This window comes from Chaetodon auriga, chromosome 6, assembly GCF_051107435.1.
Source record: "Chaetodon auriga isolate fChaAug3 chromosome 6, fChaAug3.hap1, whole genome shotgun sequence".
Classification (NCBI taxonomy): domain Eukaryota; kingdom Metazoa; phylum Chordata; class Actinopteri; order Chaetodontiformes; family Chaetodontidae; genus Chaetodon; species Chaetodon auriga.
Window position 1 is genome coordinate 11,333,682 of NC_135079.1, and position 23,143 is coordinate 11,356,824.

At 45.5% G+C, this 23,143-nt stretch overlaps 1 protein-coding gene across 1 annotated transcript; it reads right to left on the reverse strand.

The window, feature by feature from the left end:
• Window positions 1-1,534: 1,534 nt before the first annotated feature.
• On the reverse strand, window positions 1,535-21,323 carry smad6b (SMAD family member 6b). Its single transcript, XM_076733015.1, has 4 exons — window positions 20,393-21,323; window positions 17,250-17,306; window positions 16,482-16,559; window positions 1,535-2,204 (listed from the first exon to the last, which is right to left on the reverse strand). The coding sequence occupies exons 1-4, from the start codon at window positions 21,189-21,191 to the stop codon at window positions 1,663-1,665; spliced, it is 1,476 nt and encodes a 491-aa protein (XP_076589130.1). The 5' UTR covers window positions 21,192-21,323; the 3' UTR covers window positions 1,535-1,662.
• Window positions 21,324-23,143: the final 1,820 nt, after the last annotated feature.

Genomic DNA, 23,143 nt, shown 5'->3' on the forward strand with positions numbered 1-23,143 from the left:
CGGAGGCAGAGACAGAGGCGGAGTGGAGCCACTCCTCTCTGCTGTTTGAACTCTACACAGTCTTGGCTCCAGACAGACAGCAGGCCTGGAGGAGGCTGTCTGAGCTTTTATGGAGGAGGGGAAGGAGGGAGACGCTGCACTCAGCAGCACACATGATTGGTAAGTAGTATTTTCAACAAAAAAAATATGACAACCTGTCATAAAATAAAGAACCCCTTTCTGCTCCGCTCGCATTGTTCTCCAACTTCAAAAAGCTCATCCAAAGGTTTTGATGTCTTGGAGAGCCCACTTTTAAAAATGCTACCCTTGTAACTGCACAGTTCAGCACTCATTAAACCAGAAACAGTGTAAGTGAATGCCCCTATTGCTGGATGTTGGCAGAGTCCTCTGCCCCCCATTCCCCAGCCCCTCCTCACTACCACCACCGCCAATCTGACAACCCAACACCAGCAATTATGAAGGAAGCCAGCTAAACCACATCCACCTTGGCTGTAGTTTTTTAAGATTCCAGTAGGCTTGTAAAACTTCTTGGTTTCTCTGCATACATTCCAGTATCACTGTGGCGGTTTCAGGGTGCCGCATCCCTGGTCAGTTATAACAACGTCCATTGTGAGACGAGCTGGCTGTGGAGACCTGAGACCTGCCACCACGGGCCAAAGATGATGTGCTGAAGTAGAAACACCTCTGGAAGGATCGACTAACTGCTGAGGCTCAGTAGTTTCATCATTTCCTCCTACACTGTCCTCCACTACACCATCTCCTCTGGGGCCTCATTACTGGGGCTCCTTAGGACCTCAAGGACATGTGGATCAGTTGAGCTATCTTTTCTGGAAGTCTAGTTATGTGCTTGACACTGTAGATGCTACTGAAATAGAAATATCATCAATTATCTGCTGAGGTCTTTTAATTAACTCCTCTATAACCACAACTAGTGTAGATATCACGCTGCTCTTCCCTGTGACCACTCTGAATAAGCAGTGAAATCTGATCATTTTCTGCTTGGCAAAGTTGAGTTCAAGTTCAACTCTGATCTTTATATCATCTACTCCCGGTCTAACTAACCCTTGGCCTAAATGTCAAATGTGAAACAAGGACATACGGCTTATAATAAACAAGTATAATGGCGGTATACTGAGGGGTGTGAAGGGTCCTAGTTTGGGTAAATTACAGCAGGTAGGGTTAAATATAACGGTGTCATAACAATATCGATACACTTGTCAGGATACCATGAAATTAGGTCAAAAAGAAACGTTGAATGTGATGTAAACAAAGGGCTAATGATGCAGACCAAACAAAGAGAATTATTATGCGAATACTTTATTATCAATGTGTGAATGGTGTTAGCTTTTTGTCTGGATATTAATAGTATATGAAAACTATACACCAAATCCAGACTCATCCTAATTTTGCTGTATAATTTCTCAAGTTGGTATTGAAAGATTCTTTATCTTTATATATATTTATATATATAATATATATAAGCCAAAGTGCATTTTCCGTTTTTTTCCTCTTGTCCATATACACATTGCACCATACATAAATAATTACATTGTAAAAATGACTCCGTATTTACAAGTATAATATATATTTCATATAATATATAAAACTTTATATTAAATCTAGGTAGATGATATTTGGGATAGTTTGTGGGGTCCGTCTGTGTTATCTATGGTTGTTGAGGAGGATCTCCAGCCAGCAGGGGCAGGAGGTGATGAACTGTCTTGAGTAGCAGGGGCCCCAGCCCTTAGCAAAGCTGATGCGCACACTGTTGGGGTCATAGGGTCCGTCCAGGAGGTCAGCCTCTGTGGTGTGCCTCAGGAGGCACGAACGATCATAGTCAAACACCTTGATGGAGAAGCCCGGCATCACCTTTCGCACCACCAGAGTTCTGCTGTTAGGCACGTCCAAGGTAGGGGAGTTGACAAATATGGGGTGCTCACTGCGGTTATACGCCCAAACGCCGTCCGGCTCTTTGCTGAGGAGGATGCCGTAGCCGATTTTGCCTCGTGTGCGCTGAACGGTGCTGCTGCGGTGTTCCAGGTTGAGCTGGCCCAGGCAGAAGCCCGTGCCCTGAGGTAGATCATAGAAGATGCTGACGGAGTGCTCGTACACTGTGTAGAGGCGACCCACACGTGTGCGGTGCTCCCAGTACGCCACGTTACACCAGTGGCTCTGCTTAGGGGCATCAGGCGACATACTGGCATCTAGAGGAGACAGAGACAGAGAGACAGTCTTTAAACAAAACATAAACAAAAGCAAACAGAGCCAGTAAAAAGGAAGGCTTAAGTTTTAAGGGATTAAATATCTCTTTTTATTGTTCAGAGCAGATGGTCACACTATAAATACTGAAGGAGGCACTGTATTGAAATCTAAGCCTTGTATAAATACCACTGCATGCACATCCGTCCAACACACACACACACACACACACACACACACACACACACACACACACACACACACAAGCTACTATACATATCCTGGGGGTGGAGAGTGTAGTGAGGTCAGTCCAACTGAAGACCTGCAGTTTCCTTCCCTGCCTCAAGAGGGCACTGTGATGATTAAACACTGACCACCCGGCACCGTGGCAGTGACTGCTGCTCACACATGCAGTTTCAAAGCAGATCATGTTTACTAAAATGAATTAAGGATTATACTCAGTGTTTCCACTGAAAATTGGCAAAAGCGTCCCTGCAGTAGTGTGTTGGGCCCGGACCAAAAATCTACAAACAACTTCTTATAAAATCTGTGTTTTGCCTGCGCACACTTCAATAAGCACAGCTTATGACAAAAACACTTTTTTTCCTCTGTTGGCATCTCATTCCTTAACATTTCTGTCCAGTAAATCAGCTTGTTAATTCAGTTTTCATGGCTGCAGTCTGTGAACTCTTTTCAGTGACAGCCCTCAGCACTCCAAAGTGAGTTACTGCTCCCTAGGTAGACTTCTATCTTCACTGTACTGAAGACACACAGCACTGTCGACTGCTTTCAGAGGCTGCTTCAGTCCACACTGCTCTGAGCTGTCATGCATTTATACTGCTCATAAAGACTGTGGTAGGAGGAGAAGAGGGAGGCTGGTGGAGTCTATGACCTCACATCCGTCTCTTCAGCCTTTACTCCTGCAGAATGAGGGTGCCTCCTTCTCCCCTTCCCTCATCTTCCTCACATTCCACGAGAGTGGGGGGTGACGGGAGAGGGCCAGGCAGGGGGTCTCCCTCCCCCTCCACCCTGCTCTTCCCCCTGCTGTGGGCCCAGGGACGGCATTCAGCTCCCTGACAACTTAGCACAAGCCCGTGACCCGCTGACCCCCCAGCCTTCATGCTATCAGCTCCCATTAACTCACACACAGAGTGATGCCATTATTTTGCTTCAGAGAGTCTATTGGCACAGAGGATTTAAAGCCTGGGCCTGTGGCCCCATTCCTTTCAGTCTCTCTGCTCTCAGGGCTTAATGACCGCCCGCCCCATTAACAAACGCCTTTAAGGTGGAGCATCACAGATCCACACAGCAACAAAATGCCTCGCTCACCTCCCACCCTACTAAACCTTTCTGCTGAGTGACCCACACTAGTAAAGTTTATACAAAGATTAGCAAAAACGTTGACCAGACTTGCACAGACAAAACGCCTGCTGGTTCAAGGCTCTCTGTGTTGTGGAGGGGGAGGAAAAGAGTGAGCTAGTGAGTAGGGATGTGTGGGGGTGGAGGGAAGCTGCAGACAGGCTCTCTGTGTGTTTGCGCACACACTGATGGCTGAAATGACCCCCTCTCTTCAGGGGCCCCAACATGCATGTGCCATTAGTGAATTCCACACTCCAGCTCCTCCACTCTGAGCTCAGCTTTTACTTCAGCGCGGCTCGGCCACACAAAGAACTCAGCCTCAACTTGTTTATGGCCCTCTATTGTCTCAAATCAAATGGAGCCCACACATCAAGGTAAACTCACTTTGAAACTGTGCACACAAACACAAAAGACCAAATGGCTACCGTCTCCTCCTTTTTAGGTGGGAAGAATAAAGCAAAAACAATTTGGTCAATAGTGTCTACTTTTCACACGTAGCCTGGAACTAAGGTAGCCAGTAAGACTGCGAGGACCAGGAAGAGGAATGAGCAGGACAAAGGTTAGAAATGTATCAGATGTTAAGCCTGAGCCTGAGGGAAGACAATGAGCACACCATGAGCCAGGCCTTTTCCTGTCGCTCTGTTGTGTTAACCGTCTACGTGTGACTGTGCGCACATGTGTCTGCTTGGATGGAGAACAGAAAATCAGCCAGCGTGTTTGTGTTGTTCTCCTGAACCTGTGTGTTTTGGCTGGGTGGAGGTGCTGAGGTGATGGCTCTGAGAGAAGAAGTCATTAGAGTCTCTTTAACAGAGCAGAGCTATCACCAAGCCGGAGACTGTTTGGACAATATCACTACAGCAACCGTGACCCTCACTCAGAGATCAAGCTGCCTTCTGTCGCTCAGATTTTTAAGGATGCCTTGTTTCTTCAGCCATGTTTGGATGTTCCGTCTGCAGAGAGAGGCTGAAGCCAGGTGAAATTATTATGCATTTTTAGTATAATGCAGATAGAGGCCAGACCAAGACCAAACCAAACCTAAAAGTCAGTCATGAGGTGTTGAAGGGGGGGCGTTTGTCTTCCTCCCCTCTGACCGCAGCAGAGACACCCAACGCTCTTGGATCCCACGTTGGGCTTTCAGAGGGTCTGCTCAGGGCGGAGCCTAAACAGGCTGGGAGCAATTACTGGTGCTCTGCATCCATTTAACCCTGCCACCTTTTAACAGCTCCGTTTACCCATTAGAATAGTAGCGCATGTTATTATTGTTATTTTATTCTCAAAAGCCTCTCCTCTTAGTGTCAGTCTCAGAGTCGGGGGACGCAGCCACAGCATGACCGCTGCACTTCCTGTTCCTGCAGCCAGGGGCAATGACCTGAGCACGTGAAGGAGTTAATCAAGTCTAATCCCTTACATAACCAAGTTCAAAGTGCTGGTATCAAAAAAGGGGAGATACATAGATCTGTGGAAGCTGTTGGGTCTACAACATTTTCCACGGCCAACAGGAAAGACATGGAATAAGCCAGATAGCAGAGTTCTAGCACTACGATAAGGATAGTCTCTGTTTGGCTTTCCCTTAAGCGTCAAGAAATAAGTAAACATTACAACACTCAATATATAACAAGCCGCTCACACTTCCAGTGAATTAAAAGTAGCCACGGACGCCTGTATTTGCACGTACTTCGTGTCTCAGTACAGTCACACAGTAAACAGAGATATTTAACCAGCGCTACTCCAACAACAGAGAGCATTTGGTCTGCAGAGCCTGATTTCCACAACAAGGCGTGAGCTCCATGGAAACCAAGTGAATTGTTGATTTTTCTGTTTCCCTGTGGCCTGCCTGATTGGAGGAATTCAAAAGCAGGACATCAGATCAGACAATCAACACAAACTTATATCAGTTTGCTGGAACTCGGAAAGCCGAGCAGGAACACATGCGTCTGAGCTATAAGGGGTATTGGTTCAACATAAACTATTATTCTGCATGAAAAACAACAGCAGTGGAGGAAGCAATCAGATCCTTTGCTTAAGTGAGAGTAGCTGTGACACAAAAACTCTCAATAACACGTAAAATGAGAGAAGAGTGTTACACTATGATGCTTTTGGTTACTGATGTATTCATGTCGAAGCAGCTTTTTACTGAAGATAATACAGGCGACTGTGACTGTCACAGGCCAAAGAAAGAGCAAACACTGATCATGATTATAGTTATTAAATCATTTTTTCAACAGACCAACATGCCATTAGCACAAGCCTTAAATATGCCTATGTTAAACAGGACTTGCCCAAGCCTTGTCCACAGGTTTACATATGGAAAAAAGCAGATCACCCTGCTGTGAGTTCCTTGCACTTGAGGGCGAGTCTGGATAATTACTACTAAGTACACAAAAATGGGGGCTTGAAAGTTTCAATGGCAATCCTTGATGATCATCCAGTAATGCTTTTAAAGACAGCACGAAAAGGAGGGGGGAGCAGAGAAAGGGCAGAGGGAGAAGCAGAAAAGAGCTGCCCCGGGGTAAACACAGCTCCACAGCCTTGGAGTGAGATGAATGGGAGGCCGAGTGTCAGGGACAGGCAGACAAACAACAGCTTCCCCTCCGTGCTAACATCTCCCCACCAAGCTCCGGGGCCACCTCCATTATACTTCATCTCTCCTAATCCAAAGCGGGGAGCAGAGATGAACTCATTCCTCCAAAACTTTGCTGAGGAGGGGGGAAAAAAAAGAGGAAAACACTGTTGCCAGTCCCTTTAAGCAGTGCAGTCGAGGAGAGGAGAGGAGAGGAGAGCAGCAAGGAGAGGGAGGGGGGGCAGCGGTCTCTCATCCTGTGCCAAGGATTAGATTCCCCTCCAGCTATTAGACTCTACCAATGAACTGATAGGCTGGGGGGCTGGTGGTGGGGCGGGGGTATGAAGACTGTGTGTGTGTACATTGTGGTTGTGTGAAATTTCAGAGCAAAAAAAATTTTTTTGTGCATTCCTGCTCTCCCCCCTCCTCCTACGATTTGTTAGATTCAACTTTCTTTTACAATTACAAGAAAGTGGAACTAAAGCAAAAGCCTCCCCCTCCCGGAGAATGATATGGCTTTAATTCTCTAGACAATGGTTCCTACGGGCCGACTACAACCCCTGAGCAGGCCACATTTAGGCTGGCGTCTGGGCTATCGCTGCCATCAAAGTCGGCTTTATCAGACAGACACGCTAACTGGAGCTGCTCTTATATGTCTATGGATTTTTCTCCCTGAGGTCTGGCCTTTCTCTGCCGAGAGAGATAGAGAGAGAAAGATAGAAAGAGAGGGAGGGCGCTACGTGCCAGGAGAAAACGCCGTGGGAGCCGGAGAAACTGAATCCAGCCACCGAGCCTGGCTGGTCACAATGGGAATGCTTTACATTGTCATCCACTTCCTCTCCACTTTCCCTCCGTTTCTGTTTCGGGATGACCCCATGAGGGAGGAAAAGCGCTGAACCCTTGATAGCAGATAACTAACAGAGTCCATAAATTAAATCAATAAACAACAGAGGGTGTAAAAAGAACAGGAAGCTAAGGAGGCTAATACGGAGGAGCCGTCTGGGCGCGTGAGTAAGAGACCACTGGTTTGAGGGAGATGGCTCTTTGTGCCGCTCATTTCCTCACAGCTTCCTCCCAAGCTCTGCAATGGGTCAGAGGCACGGAGCACAGGGGATGCGAGTGAGGCCTGCGAGAGTCCTTCAAGGCATGTAAAAGCTCTGCGAAAACTGTGGGGGGATGTTTGTAGATGTCATGTCTACAGGCAGCGCTAAAGGCCAGCGAAGGCTGAGAGAGCACAGAAAGCAAAACACTGAGTGAACATCCTGCTGGGTGGCTGTGCCCTTTCACCTCCTCCTACAACCTATCTGTTTGTGTGTGTGCGTGAGTGTGAGTGTGTTTGTTTGTGAGAGTGTGAGGGAGGTTCGAGCCAAGAAGGCTGGAGCGTTTGAGTAGAGGAGACCCTGCACATTCCTGAACCCCCCCCCACACACACACACACCCGCCCCCTCCCCTTGCTGTGCCTCCTAACTTCCTACTCTGGTTAGGACTGTGGGGGGTGGGGGTGCAGCAAGAAGGTTGCTTTCTTTCTTGTCCTTTAAGATTGGGGAAATATTCTCCTCAAATCACACGTCACGTGAGACAGGAAGCGTTGGCAGTGAAGTCTGACACGACATCACACACTTCAAACTCTTTTTTTAATTAGATCAAACTTTTTTTTTTCAAGAGATGAAAAGCAAGACCCTACACCGAGGGAGGAAACGGACTTAAGCTGGCCTATATTCACAGCTATGTTGGAGGCTTGGTTTCAAATGAACAATAACAAGGAACTCTATTATTACGACTTATATTAGTCTGACTAATTTAAGGCGAAAGGCAGGTATTTGGTTTCCACCGGGCCGGGAGGTGGACCAGCTATGATGGACAGAGTTGCCGTTCAAACAATGGTTTCCTATTGATCGGCCCAGTGGATCAGAGTCTGTGAGGAGAATGTGTTCTGTCAGGATAATGTGGCACCGGAGTTTCTGTTTCAATCACAACACTTGCTGGGCTGTAACCCACACTGCTCCACCGCGGGCATCCAGACACCAGCTCCCCAAACAATGACAACTGTTTCCCCCATCTCCGACAAGTCAGGCCGTTCACAACAAGCAAGACATTCATTAAAAATGCAGGAGTGAACATTTCCAATAATTCACAAAGTCCTTCCCTGTCAACATCTGCAAAAAATCTCCAAGCTAAAGGGAATGGCAGGATTTCATTAAGTAAATTATGTGCTGGCAGTCACAGAGAGGGGAAGAGGGGGAAGCTACAGCCAGACCTCTAATCTAAACCGTACCCTGAAATGCGACAGGCTGACTGCACGTACCGAGACACACAGCCAAGCCTTCAGAAACGCACACAAATAAAAGATAAGTGAAACATGCATTACAAAAGTAAATATCATTTTCCATGTGGAATATAATCAATGAGAATTTTCACATAAGCATATTTATGACCTGTAATAACTACTACTTGCAAAAGCTTGATCCCAAAGTACAAGTTGTTAGTAGAACCTGAGGACATACATACTTGTACATGCACAGGAGCTAAAATACCTCGCAATGTAAACAACATATTATCGTTGGTGTTTTGCTGGACCATCACTCAAAATAAAGATTTCTTTTTTTGCTTAGATTTAAAAGGCGTCATCTTTCAGGGAACAAGATCAAAGGCTCCAAATTATGTCTATCATGCTTGGCCCCATGTTAGGACAAGGGAGTGGAATGAAGATATAGCTCCAGTAGATCAAGTTCGAGATAAGGAAAGAGGGAAAAAAAGTCGAGTCCCTGTCTCTCAGTTTACACATGAAAAGTAGAGAGAAAATTAACAAGGCCTTGATACACCGGGAGTTTACTGTTCACCCATAAACAATGAGCTCCTATCCTTTCCCTCTGGCTGTAAAAGGCTTGTGTAGAGATGTCGAATGACACAGGCCCCAACAGTTAATCCACACACAGCATTCTGGAGGCTCGAAGAATGCGTCGGCTATTCTGAGTTTTAAAAATACTTACAGCCATAGGTTCAGGCGCAACTGTCAATGCTCCTCTGGGGAGGAAGGGGGAAAAAATCTTAAATCTATTTTCGCCAGCAATCAGACCACAGGCCTAAATCACAGGAGGCCAAGGCCAGTGTCTGGATTTATAATTGTGGGTAAAATGGTCAGAAAATAAAAACAGCATCCGCAACTGGCACCTCCTTCACTGCTGCTTGCCAGGCGTTGCAAGGCTAGCACATTTACAGTGGCCAGCTCAAATGGAGTATTGTTCTCCCTCTCAACCTTGAGAGGAGGCACACTAAAACACTAAACTAACAGTTGGACATTCCTTACATTTTTAATGGCATTGCACACTCTTTATTTGTTGCTGTAACCCTGTGCCCTGGGCCGAATGAATGGAGCTATTGGTGGAGGCTGGTGCTGCGCTGCGGTGTGAAGGAAGAGAAGATGGTAAGAGCAGCCCTCCTTGAGCACACGACAAGATTAGCTCAATTACTTTGTTTGCTAAGGTAGAATATGGGGCAAAAATTATAGCCTGGGCACTGTTATTTCTACACACTGTCCTTTCTATCTGTGTGGGGGGTGTAAAAGGTCTATAAATTCATCCCCAGCCGTTCAGTAGAGGAATACGACTTCCTCGGTTTGGTACACTCTGTGATCCACACTATTACTGTCAAAATTGTCTATTTATGTTCACGTACTCCCATGTGGGGAAAATAAATTCTAGAGTGAAAGTTTTACCCAGAAGGTCTTCAGCTGCAGCATGCTAGTCAGCTTAGCCTGGTTAGTCGAGCTCATGTGGTTTCGCTGCTCCACTGTGATGGAGCAGCGCAGTTTCCAGGTTAGTTACAGCAAAAAATGGACAAATAGTGTCAAACTGTGTCTCGACACTGTTCAGCTGAAGTCAGATTTGTCTGTGGAAACCCTTCAAACTTGTCATTTATGATGCCGTCACCTGAATGTGTCGATTAGCAGAAAGAGTTGAGTGCTTCTCCCCACAGCGTTCAGGCAGTCTCCCACTGCACGTTCAGACTAAAGCAACAACTAATGCTGTAAGAGTGTTTGTGTCTGTGGATATGTGACCATAGTCACAGAATTACTCACTTTTGTGGTGTTTATTTTTGTTGTTTACTTTTTTATCATTGACAACATCAACAGTAGTTGAGGGTCTTAATTGTTACACTTTGAAAATTATGGACAAAGAGCCATTTTTTTGTCTCCCCGCTGTACCAAAAATGTACAGAACCGTGACCTTAAAACCCAAGTACATGCCGAACCATGAATTTTGTGTACCATTACACCACTAATCTGTGTGGTGAGCCCAAAAATGAAACGGGTCTACCCTATCCTGGCTGAGCACAGTACACTCTGCAAATTCAAATAACAAGCACAGCACTGTGAGCCCAGACACATGGTCATGTATGAGGCTATAGATTTATCTTAATCTGTGAGCCCTTCAGAAGTTAGTCAAACACCCAACAGCACTGGCACCACGCTGGCTTGCCAAGCGGAGACAGATAAATACTAACCTCAGCAGGCTAGTTTCTGTTGACATGTAAGGGGTTTCAGGCCTCTCTAAGGACTGCTTTAGATTAGCATGGCTTTCACTCTGCACGTAGAGGTCACATTACCTCACCAGGTCTAGGACCTGTGCTGCCAGTTCGAACTGAAAATCAACTCTTTAGAGCACATTCAGTCAAAATCTTAAGGCAATGACAACTACACCACCTCCTCTCCGGCTACCATAAACCTACAGTAAGGCTTTCTGTGAATGCTGTTTATCTTGACTTGGCTCACATCTTCTAAAACTCCAAAAAACCCCACAAAACATCATAATCTAATGGCCAGAAGACCTTGTCTCAAATTGGAAGATGGGAAACAAACTCCACTGCAATAAAATCACAAACAGTCACACACATGCAAACACACAACACCCCTCATACACGACAACAAACACACTGTATTAATGAGCCAGTGGGTCATGTGGACTGCGGAGGACTCTGCTGAGGATCTTCAATGTCATAAGCCCTGGGATAAAAAGTTGAAAGTGCATTTCTGGCACACCACAGCCTAACAATGCTGAGAAAGGGAAAATGAAAAATGGCCTTATCGCTGTTATCAATGGCTCTTTCTCTATGTGTATGTGTGTTACGTAAGGGGAAACGGAAGCCAGCCTCCCAGGACAGGAACGGATACTTGAGACGAGGACTGTGGGTACAGGCCCTACGCCACTACAGAGAGAATAGAGCACAAGACCCTCCAGGATGTATAGCAACAACCCTCCGCCCCCAGCTTAAAATGGACTCTGCAAACTGGACATGACAAACGGATGAGGAGAGCCCCCTCATGTCTCCCAAGATGCTGGCCTTCTCTTCAACATTCCTCAGTCTCTCCCCACTGTCAAAGGGGCAATTCACCGCCCTGCGCTGCTACAAAACCCAGGCAGCTTTTTAAAACAGGATGTTTGTCTGAGGCCTCCTTCCCCTCAAATAAACAATCCGCAAAACCTGATTTCGGGAGGCAGGGTGGAAGCACTCGAGTCACATTATTTCCACATCCCGTATCCTGGAGCATTGGGGCTCCTGAGGGAGTGTGGGCGGCCAGGCGCTGGGAAGGCTCAGGGCTGCGGTGGAAACCTGAGGCCATGTGCCAGGCTGCAGGGGCAGATGAGCCCAAGCTGCATCACTCTGGGGTCTGTGGGACAGAACAGGGGGATCGTGCCTCGAGGTGGGGAGGGGGACTTCGCTAACATGCTGAGGCAGTTGTCACTCCATCTGATCATACTTCTGTCTGCGCATTGCAGAGTCAGTGTATTGCTGCTACATCAAGACAGCCCGATGTCTGCACAGCGGCAGAGGAACATATTCAACACACTATATTATAAAGTAAGGATGACATTTATTATTAGTATTCCATTGAATATGATGGATCCGGAGCTATAAATTAATTATTTGGCTGAGGGTTTGGGTGTGCAGTAAATGATGTCACCTACATTATGTCACTCAGCATCTCTAAGCTCAGGAGAGAAAAAATAGAGCACAACATAAAAGAGCCATCCATAAAATACCAAGGCCACAGCGATGAACTGAACAGATGATCTAATATGGACAAACAGAACGAGACAGTTCAGAGCAAATTAGAGGTGCAATCTATCTCAGATCTTTTCAGATGTGTACAGTAGATATGCTATTTAATTACTTCCTCGCAGAAGTGGAATCACATGCCTTCAAAGTCAAATCAACAAATACGGGTCCAATCTAATCTACGTTAATCAAGAGAGGCATCACATGCCTTGATTCCACTGTCTAATTATTCCATGCATTTCCACTGTCTCCGACGGAGGGGATGGTTTGATGCTTAGTGCTGGCCTCTTCCTGACACAGACAGGCCGGCTGTGATTAGTATTGACTGCACAATGTAATTTGCTTTGCTCTTGCATGTGAATGTATGTCAGCATGCAACTGGACTTATGAGGACCTTGGGAAGAATTATAGACTTTTCTAACAAAAGCTTTACAGATCTCCTTTTTTTCCTCCACAGTCCCAGCACCTGTGTGTTGGACACTATAATTTCTGTTGTGTGACTCACATGACGTCCTTCTCATTTATCTACTAACTGCTTTTGTTCTGCCTGGAAGAATCAGTCAATACCGGAGCGGACCTGACACAGCGCCTGTCTGCAGACGAGACATCCAGAGAGACAGCGCTGGCCTTTCCTCCAGAGGCAGGCAGGCAGACGGAGGAGAGCACTGTGTGATTACTGTGAGGGAACCCTGACTACCTGCTGATCCGCTCTTCCCTCCAGTAAGCGCAACAGCACTCTGTGTAATCCACGTCTAACAACTTTCAATCTTTCCGCTCCTCCAGTCCAACTTTCCTACACTCTCAGGAAGGGGAAGAAAAGAGGAAAATAATAATGAAAAAAAAAAAAAGGACAGTGACTCAGGTCACTCTGCATGTCCTCTGGTCACCTGACCCAGCAAATCTGAGGGAGGCCCTCCATTCACATGGGTGATCTCAACTCACACCAACATGAGCGTGTACACACAGTGTTATGCTGACAAATTCCACTGGGCTGATTGAGGACACAACCTCTGCTGACTGAACACCGTAGGCAAACTGGAGCCACGGTCTTACAATGGCTTCGATCAGGCACAGAGGAAAGGCCTGCATCATTCACTGCACATAAATATTGTTAATATCACTCCACTGACACTTATCTCTCTGAAAAGGACCATATCTTCAGTGACTGAAATTCTTGAGCAGTGATGCAATAACATCTTGGCATGCCTCCCCACATTGAGAGCAAAAGCTGGCCAGCGTAGTATTATAATGAAGAAGCGACAAACATTAAGAGCCCCCAATGTCAGAGACAATATGACTGACATAATAAAGTCAATGCGTAGGGGGAAAACACCCCTCAGACAGTCATACAGGAAGCAATGAGACCTGCTTCAAAGGGCTTCACTCTGATGTCCACACGTCGAGGCCCACGGAGTGAGGAAACAGGTGTGCGGGCAGACGGGGAGGTTCGCAGCAGCAAAGGCACATTCTCTCACACACACACAGTGCTAAGGTATACTATGTATGCACAGACTCGAAAGCTGGGGCCGCTCATGACGTAAACAGACATCAGAGAGTGCCTGGTGGGGCTGTCTCTCTCCCGCATTGTGACACAGCCACGTTTAAATAAAACACTGTGACCGGTTCAAATGGCTTCACAATAACTGAAGATACGAGTATTACACTGAGACATTAATACAAGAATGTGCACAGGCCTTTAAGAATGCATGAGTAGGAATATTTCAGTATGTTAAACAACAGCAAGAATCAGCCAGAGGGACGAGAGAAATGTATCTGCACTTGAATATAACTCTAACATTAACTTAACAACATGGAGTGTATTGATTAAAAGACACATCCCTCATTAACATGGCACTAAATAGTCTAAAGCAGAAGGAGAGCTACTTTTCAGCTTCCACTGAATGCATTGTGAATATTGGTTGATGTGGTAGAACAAGCTTATCTACCAAACCGACCAGTTCCGATCTGTTTCTCTGCCATTGTGTGATGCAGAAGAATGCTCAGTGGGTATTTCTGTAGCCCTGGGCTGCAAACTGTAGTTGATTATTCAACTACACCCCACCCATCCACTCGGTGCCCCCCAGACTTGCTTTTAAGAGGTTTACTTGTTCCTGCATGAGAGGTGGAGTCTGGATCCCATACATACTCCGGTTACACACTCTCTCTACCTGAGCTGCAGGGGGATTCACAGGGAAAGTCATCTCCAGGTCAGCAACATGTTCAACACAGGAAAACTTGACAATATGGATTAAGGGCCTGTATGTTAAAGCAGAACTAAGTAGGAAGCCTTCAGGCTCTTGGTCTTATGATGGAATATGCTCTGACTATCTAGGTCAAACACTCGGTGGAGAATCTGTATCTGTTGACAAGATGCTAACGGTTTCTTTCGCTCTACACGGACAAGAGCCAGCACACAACCCAAATGCAACGCGATCAGAGACAAACTGGCGACACAAATTAGCTCACAGCAAGGAAAATTATCACCCTGTAGAGCACCGGTCATTCCCTTTCCCAAGTCCAAGTAGCTGAGTGTGACACAGCCAATGCAGAGCGAACTGGCCCGGCCTGTACAAGCAGCAACACAGTTGGAAGAAACCAAAGCCTAGCATGTCTAGATCCTCCCTCCTCACCACAGTCTCTGAGGAATTGTGGTGCGCGCTCTGACAAGCCCCTCATTTGTTGACTCAGGGAGTGTCGCCGGGCCATGCTGAGGTGGTGACAGCATGTGTACTGGGGAGGAGGGGGCCCTTGCTGACTGAATACTTCACTGCCAGGTAGCCATGTCAACTGCTCAGTGTCCAGGCCTCTGAGCCATGGCAGAGCCTTCAACAGGAAACGCTGCTCCCTGCAAGCCCCAAAATGACGGGTCCGACTCCCCGTCCGCATGATACTGCGCATGCTGGCTGTGGCCCTAGCATGAGGGGGGAGGCATGCTCACTCTATGCCATGAAAAAGGAGTGTTTCATTTCAAATCAGAGGACAGGACTGTTTCTGCTCGCTTCCTTTGGTGTGGCCCCATTCACAGGAGCAACTCCATTTCCCTGAACCCACCCCTCCCTGCAGCCCACTTACAGCCAGGCTAGATAGAGTTGTACGTGTGAGTGTCTGTGCACATGCATGTGCACAACTATGTGTGTTTGTGTGTGTTTCTGAGCGAGCTTGGATCTTATTACAGTTTGATCCCACTCAAATATTTCTCAAAGAAAAACAGAGGAGGGGAGGCCGGCTCTGTGGCCAACGCACACGCCCCACTGAACCTCTGCACCGCTCACAATGAAACCTTTATCTTTAAAGCTCGGACTGTTCATAATGGCCCTTAATGAGACAGAATAAAGTGCAACATCCAAATGAAATTACCTTCATAAGTTTGCGTATTCATCCAGGCTGCTATGCAGAGCGGAGCACTGAACCGTCGTTAAAGTACACTCTGAGAGAATTATACCTTCCTTTTCTTTTTTCCTCCAGACTTAAGTTAACCATTTCAAAGCCGGGGCAGCAAAACAATGCAGAACACTGAACAGCGTCATCATGAAAGCACTGCGATTAATATCATGATAATACTGCCATTCATAGACTTTATTATTCAGATTTAAAGCTATATGCACAGACATGCAGCTATTTCAACATGGACAACAACATGCAAACCCATCAGCATGGAAGACAGTACACATCTTTTATTTACAAATGAACAAATGCCTCAAACTATCGATTTTAATCATAGTTCAGGGAAAAAGCAAACCCCTTATTTGTGTATAAACGATCTTTGCTGTATGGAAACTTTGATCATCATCATTTTGTTTTAACCATCAAGAAAACCCACTTCACATGATGCAGAAGGAGGAAGCTCTCTTTATGTTATGCTTCTAGAGTAACAGAGTCATTCTTAATTCAAGCCAGTTAATGTGTCACTGTACCAGCCTTACTACTTCAAACAGTCAAAAAAGAGTCTAAGTTGATATCTAGTGTCTGATTCATGTTATGAAATTATTCGAACCCACACTCACTTCTATGTCCTCTATGTCGAACCACACTTCTGCTGCAGACAGCATTTAATCATCCAAAACTCAGCAGTATGTCTGCTGCGCTAACAAACACATAATGTACAGCATAACAGAAAAACAAGTGAACATTAAAGTTCTCTGAGAAACTGAAGTCCTTGTTTGACAAATTACTTCAGTATTTACAGACCGGCTTCTCTGGGATGATAAACTTCTGGTAATCATTAATTTCTGAAAATCAGTGTAAGACATTTCGGATATAAACACCTTATTTGGAGACTGACAGACAGTTGGAGAAACACACCCACCTGAGAATTCCCCTGGTGTGATGTTTGGTGAGCTGGCTGCCTCAGTTTCAGTGTAAGACAATGTGGAGTCTGACAGATCTGCGGGGAATAAAAGAGAAATGAGCTTTTCAATCTCCAGCTGCTGACAACGGCTACTTTCCCTAATCACCGGTCCAAGAACATGATTCCTATTTCGTGTCAAATTCAAAACAATTAACCCCGTGTTTGCCTTTCATCTCATCGTGGACAATCTGGCAACTCCACTAACAGGCTTTACCTGATGACATCCCCCCAAATGCCGCCAGAAACCTCATCTGTACTCAGGCTTGCAGCCCCAGCTAGCAGCCAGGCTCCAGAGTCCCAGCAGCCCACAGTACATACTACCCACACCATACTACCCACACTGGCTCTGGTTGGCATGCTGATATCATGCCACATGCTGGTCTAGGTCTCATCTCAAAGCCACCATGCAGTTTGCCAGTAACTGTGCCCAATTACAGCCATTAAAATTCTCCACATTGCTTTATTCCTGTTTCTTCCTGTTAAACCAAAGCCTAAACAAAAGACTCCTCATTCCCTTCACAATTTGCAGGCTTTAAATATCTGTAATTATGAATGTAAGAACAGATATTACGTTGAGTAATTAATGCTCTACAACTACCTGGTTACAAGTCGAAACACAGAGGATCGAATATTAATAGCGGAATTCAGACGAACACCAACAAGTAAGGATGAAATAGAAAGCATGCTTCAGGTGCCACAGAGGTCGTCTGTGTGTCTGTCACTTACCCAGTGGCTTGTGTTCTTCATTTGGGGAAAGCCTCGAATAAGGAGGTGGGGGTGACTCTGTAACACAAAACAGTCATGTCAGTAACCTACTAAAGGAAAGAAATGCTCTTTAGAGTAAGAAAGGTAAAACTAACACCCTGCTGTGAGGTCACCAAACAAGGAAACAAGGAAATCCTATCTGTGCAAGTCAAACTCAGTTTTGGGGTCTAAGAAGATCTATCTGACATTTACGAAGCATACATGGACTGAAACACTGTCAGACAACGATTGCGTGAATAAGATAAAAGCCTCCGGTGGAAAGTGACTGACAAAGCTGCTCAGCAAAAACCTCTTGTAACACATATCTTGTGGTCTTGTAGTCTACACTCATCTAAAGATGGCAATATTTCAGATTACAGCAATTCAAAGGCAACTAAACAGTGTTTATGACATCATATTTTGTGCTAAGGTACAGTCATCTATTAAGCAAGTAAACATGCTAACACAAGCCATCAGAAAGCCTTCGACAAAATGCTCTATGACCGAAACGTTTTCAGATCCCTTTCAAAGTAAACACCAGACTACCACTCTTACAGCTTCGTGTCTACACTACAGAATGAATTCATTTCGTTCAAAACCTTATTAAAAAGCTAATAAAGCCAACAGAAAACTACACATTTGTTCCTGTTATTAAATCTCATATTATTTAACCAAAGCCGCCTTTACAACAACCACAGAGACTAACCATAACTTTCGGTGAGTACTTTAATGATTCAGAGTAAATCTCTGCTTTTTAACTTCATTGTGTTCGCAGACCTTGATTTTATCCAATAAAGAGAGAAGGAATGAAGAGAATAACTTGCACAAGAAGGAAAAGCACAGAGGAAAGAAAACTTTGTGAGCACACTGTGACCTCGCCTACAGGGAAAAGGGGAAGGAGAAAAGCATAATAGCAGCGGGTCCTTTAAGAGTGGCGGCAGTAATTGCTGGGATCTGAACTCAGTCACTCAGATACACAGCTAGTCAGTCTGGCGCCAGTAGTATGCAAACTGTATATTATCACCACTCCTTCACCTAAATAGCATGAGGGGACCTCCTTAGGACAAAAGGGCTTTTAAAGCGCAACTTGAAACTGATCTCATTTGAAAAGTATAATGTCGGGCAAAATGAAAGGAGAAAGTTTTTGTCCGCTTCAATCCAAGCTCTCTGCTACATATTACAAACTGGTTTAATCCTTAAAAACTCTCACATTAAACCTGCAGCGCTCATTTGTTTTCACGTCATTCTAAAATCAAACACACCTAGACTGAACAGCGGTGGAAACACGCTTCAACGCAGCGTGTTTTTAGGCATGTTTTCAGCATCTAAATGCTTTTCAGATAAAATTCATTTCATGTACAGAATGACGTTCTCGTATTATTTCTCACTTCCCCATTTGCAAACACTGTAGAAACCTGTGATTAAGGTCTTGATTCAAAGCCCCCCTTCTTGAATAGCATGAAAGAAATACCAGCTCTATCGGGCCACGCATGAGCGCATGTGAGCTATGTCTACTACGAGCCTTAGTCCCAATATGGGGTATGTGCCCCACTCTCTCTTCTTACAATTTATCTTGCTAGTTTTAGTGGGAAGAAAATCACAATGCACATACCCTGACATCCACTTCAGCAGGGGGAAACTCATTTCCTACTCTTTATTTGTAACTATTCAAACCAACAAACACCGTGGTTTGCCAGTAAACTTCTAGTGCATAATCACTTGTTATTACGCTGAATAGTATGGTGGGACATGAGGGTCAAATCAACATCAGTTTCCCTCATTTGCACGCTATGAATTCTGGTATTGTTGGACTTGTGACTTTGAAGTGCTTGTCACAGCCAGCTGGCTCTAGTAAACATGGATGTTATGGAAAATCCACCTCCTGTGCCAGTGAGAAGACAGAAATACTGACGCTCGCATCTTTACACATGATACCACGCCTTGTCATCGGGTCAGCGGGGTCGAGTGGCCCAGCGTCTAAGGTTTGCCAAATCGCAGGCCTGCCCCCTGCCAGAACTGAATCTGTTTAATATAGGTCAGGGAGGTTCTGCCATAGATAGCTCATTGATTGTGAAAATAAAGCTCGATCCTCGACCGCAATACCAACTATACTGACCTATGGTAGCAGGTCCAGACCTATAAGTGAGTCTATACCTGTCATACAGTGTTAATGGATCGGCCTTCCTGGCAACAACCCTGCAAGAAACAGTGGTAAGACCCAAAAATGGCTTTATTGACAATCACACCGAAGGCATGGACACATTCAGACACATTAAATATGTCATGTATGTTGTGTTATTTGGGAACTAATGTAAGAAACCTGGAAGGACAGCAGCAGTCCAAACACTGCCCTTCACTGAAAAGCCCAGATTTCACAATGATGCTGGGGTGCAGCATCAACCTGCTCAAATGCAACTTTCTAGGCAACTAAAATCTTCAGAAATTAGCAAACATACTTAAATGATTCAATATCTTGCATGGATTTGGGCACTTTCCTCAAAATATATGTCATTTAATAAAGATTCCTCTAGAATATTTCCAAACTGGCAAAAAGCCAACTGTCTCACATTTATTGTTGGTCAGATCTACCTCTGCTCATATCCCTGGCTCACAGTGATTTTATTATTGTTCACCTTGCAATAAGCATGACTTCAGTAATCATTAACTATTGCATCAAACAGTCAGCCTTTCTCGATCTCTCTGTGATAAAGTAAGCCAAACACCAGACAAATAAAACAAGGTGGCAGGGACAGATTCTCTGGATTATTTCAAGGCCCATCACAAACTGGAAGAGGGCCCTTAAGTCACCTGTAAAGGGCAATCTTGAGATCTTTTCAGTGCTCTATTTAATCATGTAGCAAAATTTCACATGCAAATGGACAAAGTGACCTCATTGTTCAGATGTATCTGCAGGATTCACCTGAAGAGCATGGGCAGAAGGTAAGAAACTGCTTCAACACAAGAAAGCTGAGAAACCCTGTTCTGGAAAAACAAACAGTACAGAGCCAGATGTCTTATCTGTTAATGGACCACCTGGTGACTTTAACCCAAAAGCAGCATGTGTGTAGGCCCGTAAGGTGCTACAGACAGACAGACAGTTTCTGTGTCGTGGCAGAAGCTCTTACCTGGCCCACAGAGCCGGCTGTAGTGATAGGGGTTGCAGCATACTGTCGGACTGTCCGGTGCCCCAAAGCTCTTACACTCACAGAGCGGTTTGAGCTGTGCAGGGTGCTGGAGGTCGGACCAGCGGTACAGTTTACACACAAGCAGCTGTGGGGATGCCACATGGCCGCCCAACCTCAGCTCTGTCCGTGAAATCATAACACAGTCGCTCGGCATCCCTCCTCTGGACTCCACTGCCTCTAGTAAGGTATCCAGCGCCTTTTCCTTTAGCCTTTTCAAAAGAGAGTATGTGGCTGATTTCAGTTCTTGCTCCAACACCGTGCGCGGCATCGCCTCCTGCGCCTCAGGAGAGCCGCTGTCCCGCGGCCCGAGGTTCCTCAGCACGAAGTGACACGACCCTGGATCCCTGGTACCCTGAGCCGTCTCTGGACCCCTTAGCTCGGAGTGGTCCCGGTCTTTAAATAAGCAGCACGTCACAGTCCTGCATTCTCTGTCCTGTATGGAGCGAGGGCTCCCCTGCTCCTGGACGCACACCGCACCCCCATCTTGGTCCGACGTGACCCCCAAGGCGCTGCTCTCCACGGGGCTCCGGGTGCACCCACGCCCTGTGTCCCCTACAAGAGACCCGCTAGGGGTCATCGGTCTGAACTCCGTTTTGGGAATTTTCTCTGGGTTGTTTCCGAACAGATCGTCCCTACAGCCCTCACTAGTTTTGCCATTTCCATCTTCCCCTTCTGTATCTGGGATCAAACGGCTTCTCCAGAGTCGCCGCACAAGACCTGAGCGTTTCGTCCTGAACATACGACAACTTGAAAATCTATAAGGGTTTTTTTTTTATTATTATTATTCTTGTACGGATATCCGAATCTTACACACACTTCTACGGTCGTTGCAAAACATTAATGTGTGTGAAATGCCGTGCAATGCATGCACAGCCAACTGACGAGCATTGGTGGCAAAGCCGCAACATTCGAGTGAAGGCGATTTTGTTGCATCTACAACAAAATCGCGCAATAAATGCACTGCAGCATTCCTATCAAAATGCATTCATTTAGCCGATTATACAGTAAATACTGACGTGACTTACTATCCAGGATCGCTGCGGAATTGGCTGTTTATATGTTTGTTACGAGCGGATAAAACAAGTAGAGTACATAATAACATAACATAACATACTTCGTAACATTATTCAAACGCCAGCAGCCTTCAACCCGAGACGGCAACTCGCAGCCTCAAACAGTTTCGGACTTTTAACAACCTCGAATCTACTTTCTACACCGGCACGCAGAGCATGAGGTACTTCGAGGCGATTTAATCCCAAGCAAATGCACTAAAAGTCAGGATCCTTGTCGTCTTCTTGAGATGTCAGTGCACTTCTTTTGCTTTTCTTTTTTTTTTCTTTACAATCCCAACAAAACATCCATGCGAGCTGAAATTACACGAGGAGGATCAATCCGAGGCTCAGTCGCGCTCCTGCTTCTCTACTCAGATCTAAACCAAACTGCAGCCCCGATCCCTTTCTTTCTCCGTGTCTCTCTGCCCCCCCGCCTCCTCCCCCTTCCTCACACACACACACACACACATACACTCACACACGCGCGCACGCACACACTCACACAAACACACACACACGCACACACGGGGCCCCCGAGGAGAGCGGTGGAGCCATTGGCTGACTACCATCATGTGCTAGTCTAGACACTTTGGCGGCTGTGAGCTGCACTGATTGTTGCGCAAACAAGGTTTCAAGTTTCTTAACTCTTAAAGGCGAAACACCCACCTCTAATTTTTAACTTAAAGTTACTAGAACTTATTTACATCTGCGCTGCCGGTAGGATGTGATTGTTACGTGCAGAAGTAATCAGCAACCGAGGAACTGTAATGCAAAGAATTGTTATTATTTTTATTTCTCCACTAAAAAGTAGAGTTCATTTTTATTTTTTAGTGGGGAGGGGGTGTACTAGGCATTATTTGGAAACTGCATAGTATGAACATTCACCAAATTTGATTTAGTATTTTTATGAGGATTATGAAAATTAAAAATAAAGCAAGATGAAAAAGAGACATAAAGAATAATGACACACTGCCAGTCAATAGTCCACCCCCTCCTTTAAAAACAAAACATAAAACCTACATTTACATTACAGTGACTGTTGTGGATGATCCCCCCCCCCAGTAGGGGTCAAACTCTGACGTAGAACTGTGGACTTCCCATGTATTGCACCCTCCTGGTGAAGCTACTGTAATTGCTTCATTAAGGGTTCAGTCCCTTAATTAAGGGGATGTTGCATCTTTTGCACACACAAATTCATTATTTTCAATAGAGACACATGACAGCGATGCCACCGCAACACACATTTGTTGCAATGTGTGTAATTTTTTCCACAGCTCAACTTTATCGAATGCAGCAAACACACTGCAGGTCATGTGACAATAATTAACCAATCACCTCCACAGGACTCGCTTCACCCTTTCTGTCCAAGGAAGTTACAACAACGGGTTTAAAGGAGAGGAGAGAGACACAAACATTATGGGCATCCATTGTAGGAGAAAGGAGAAAATACTGGTGTATGATTTTTCTGAGGGACTGGGGTTTAATTTGGTCTTGTAAGAGGTAAAACACCCAGTGAAAAAAGTCCTACTGTTGAATACTGAATTTGTGAGAAATAATGAATGAAATGAAAAACTATGTAACTGTGGGTGATGTGACATAAACATTGTCCCACCTACACAAAAGTCCTCACTGATATTAC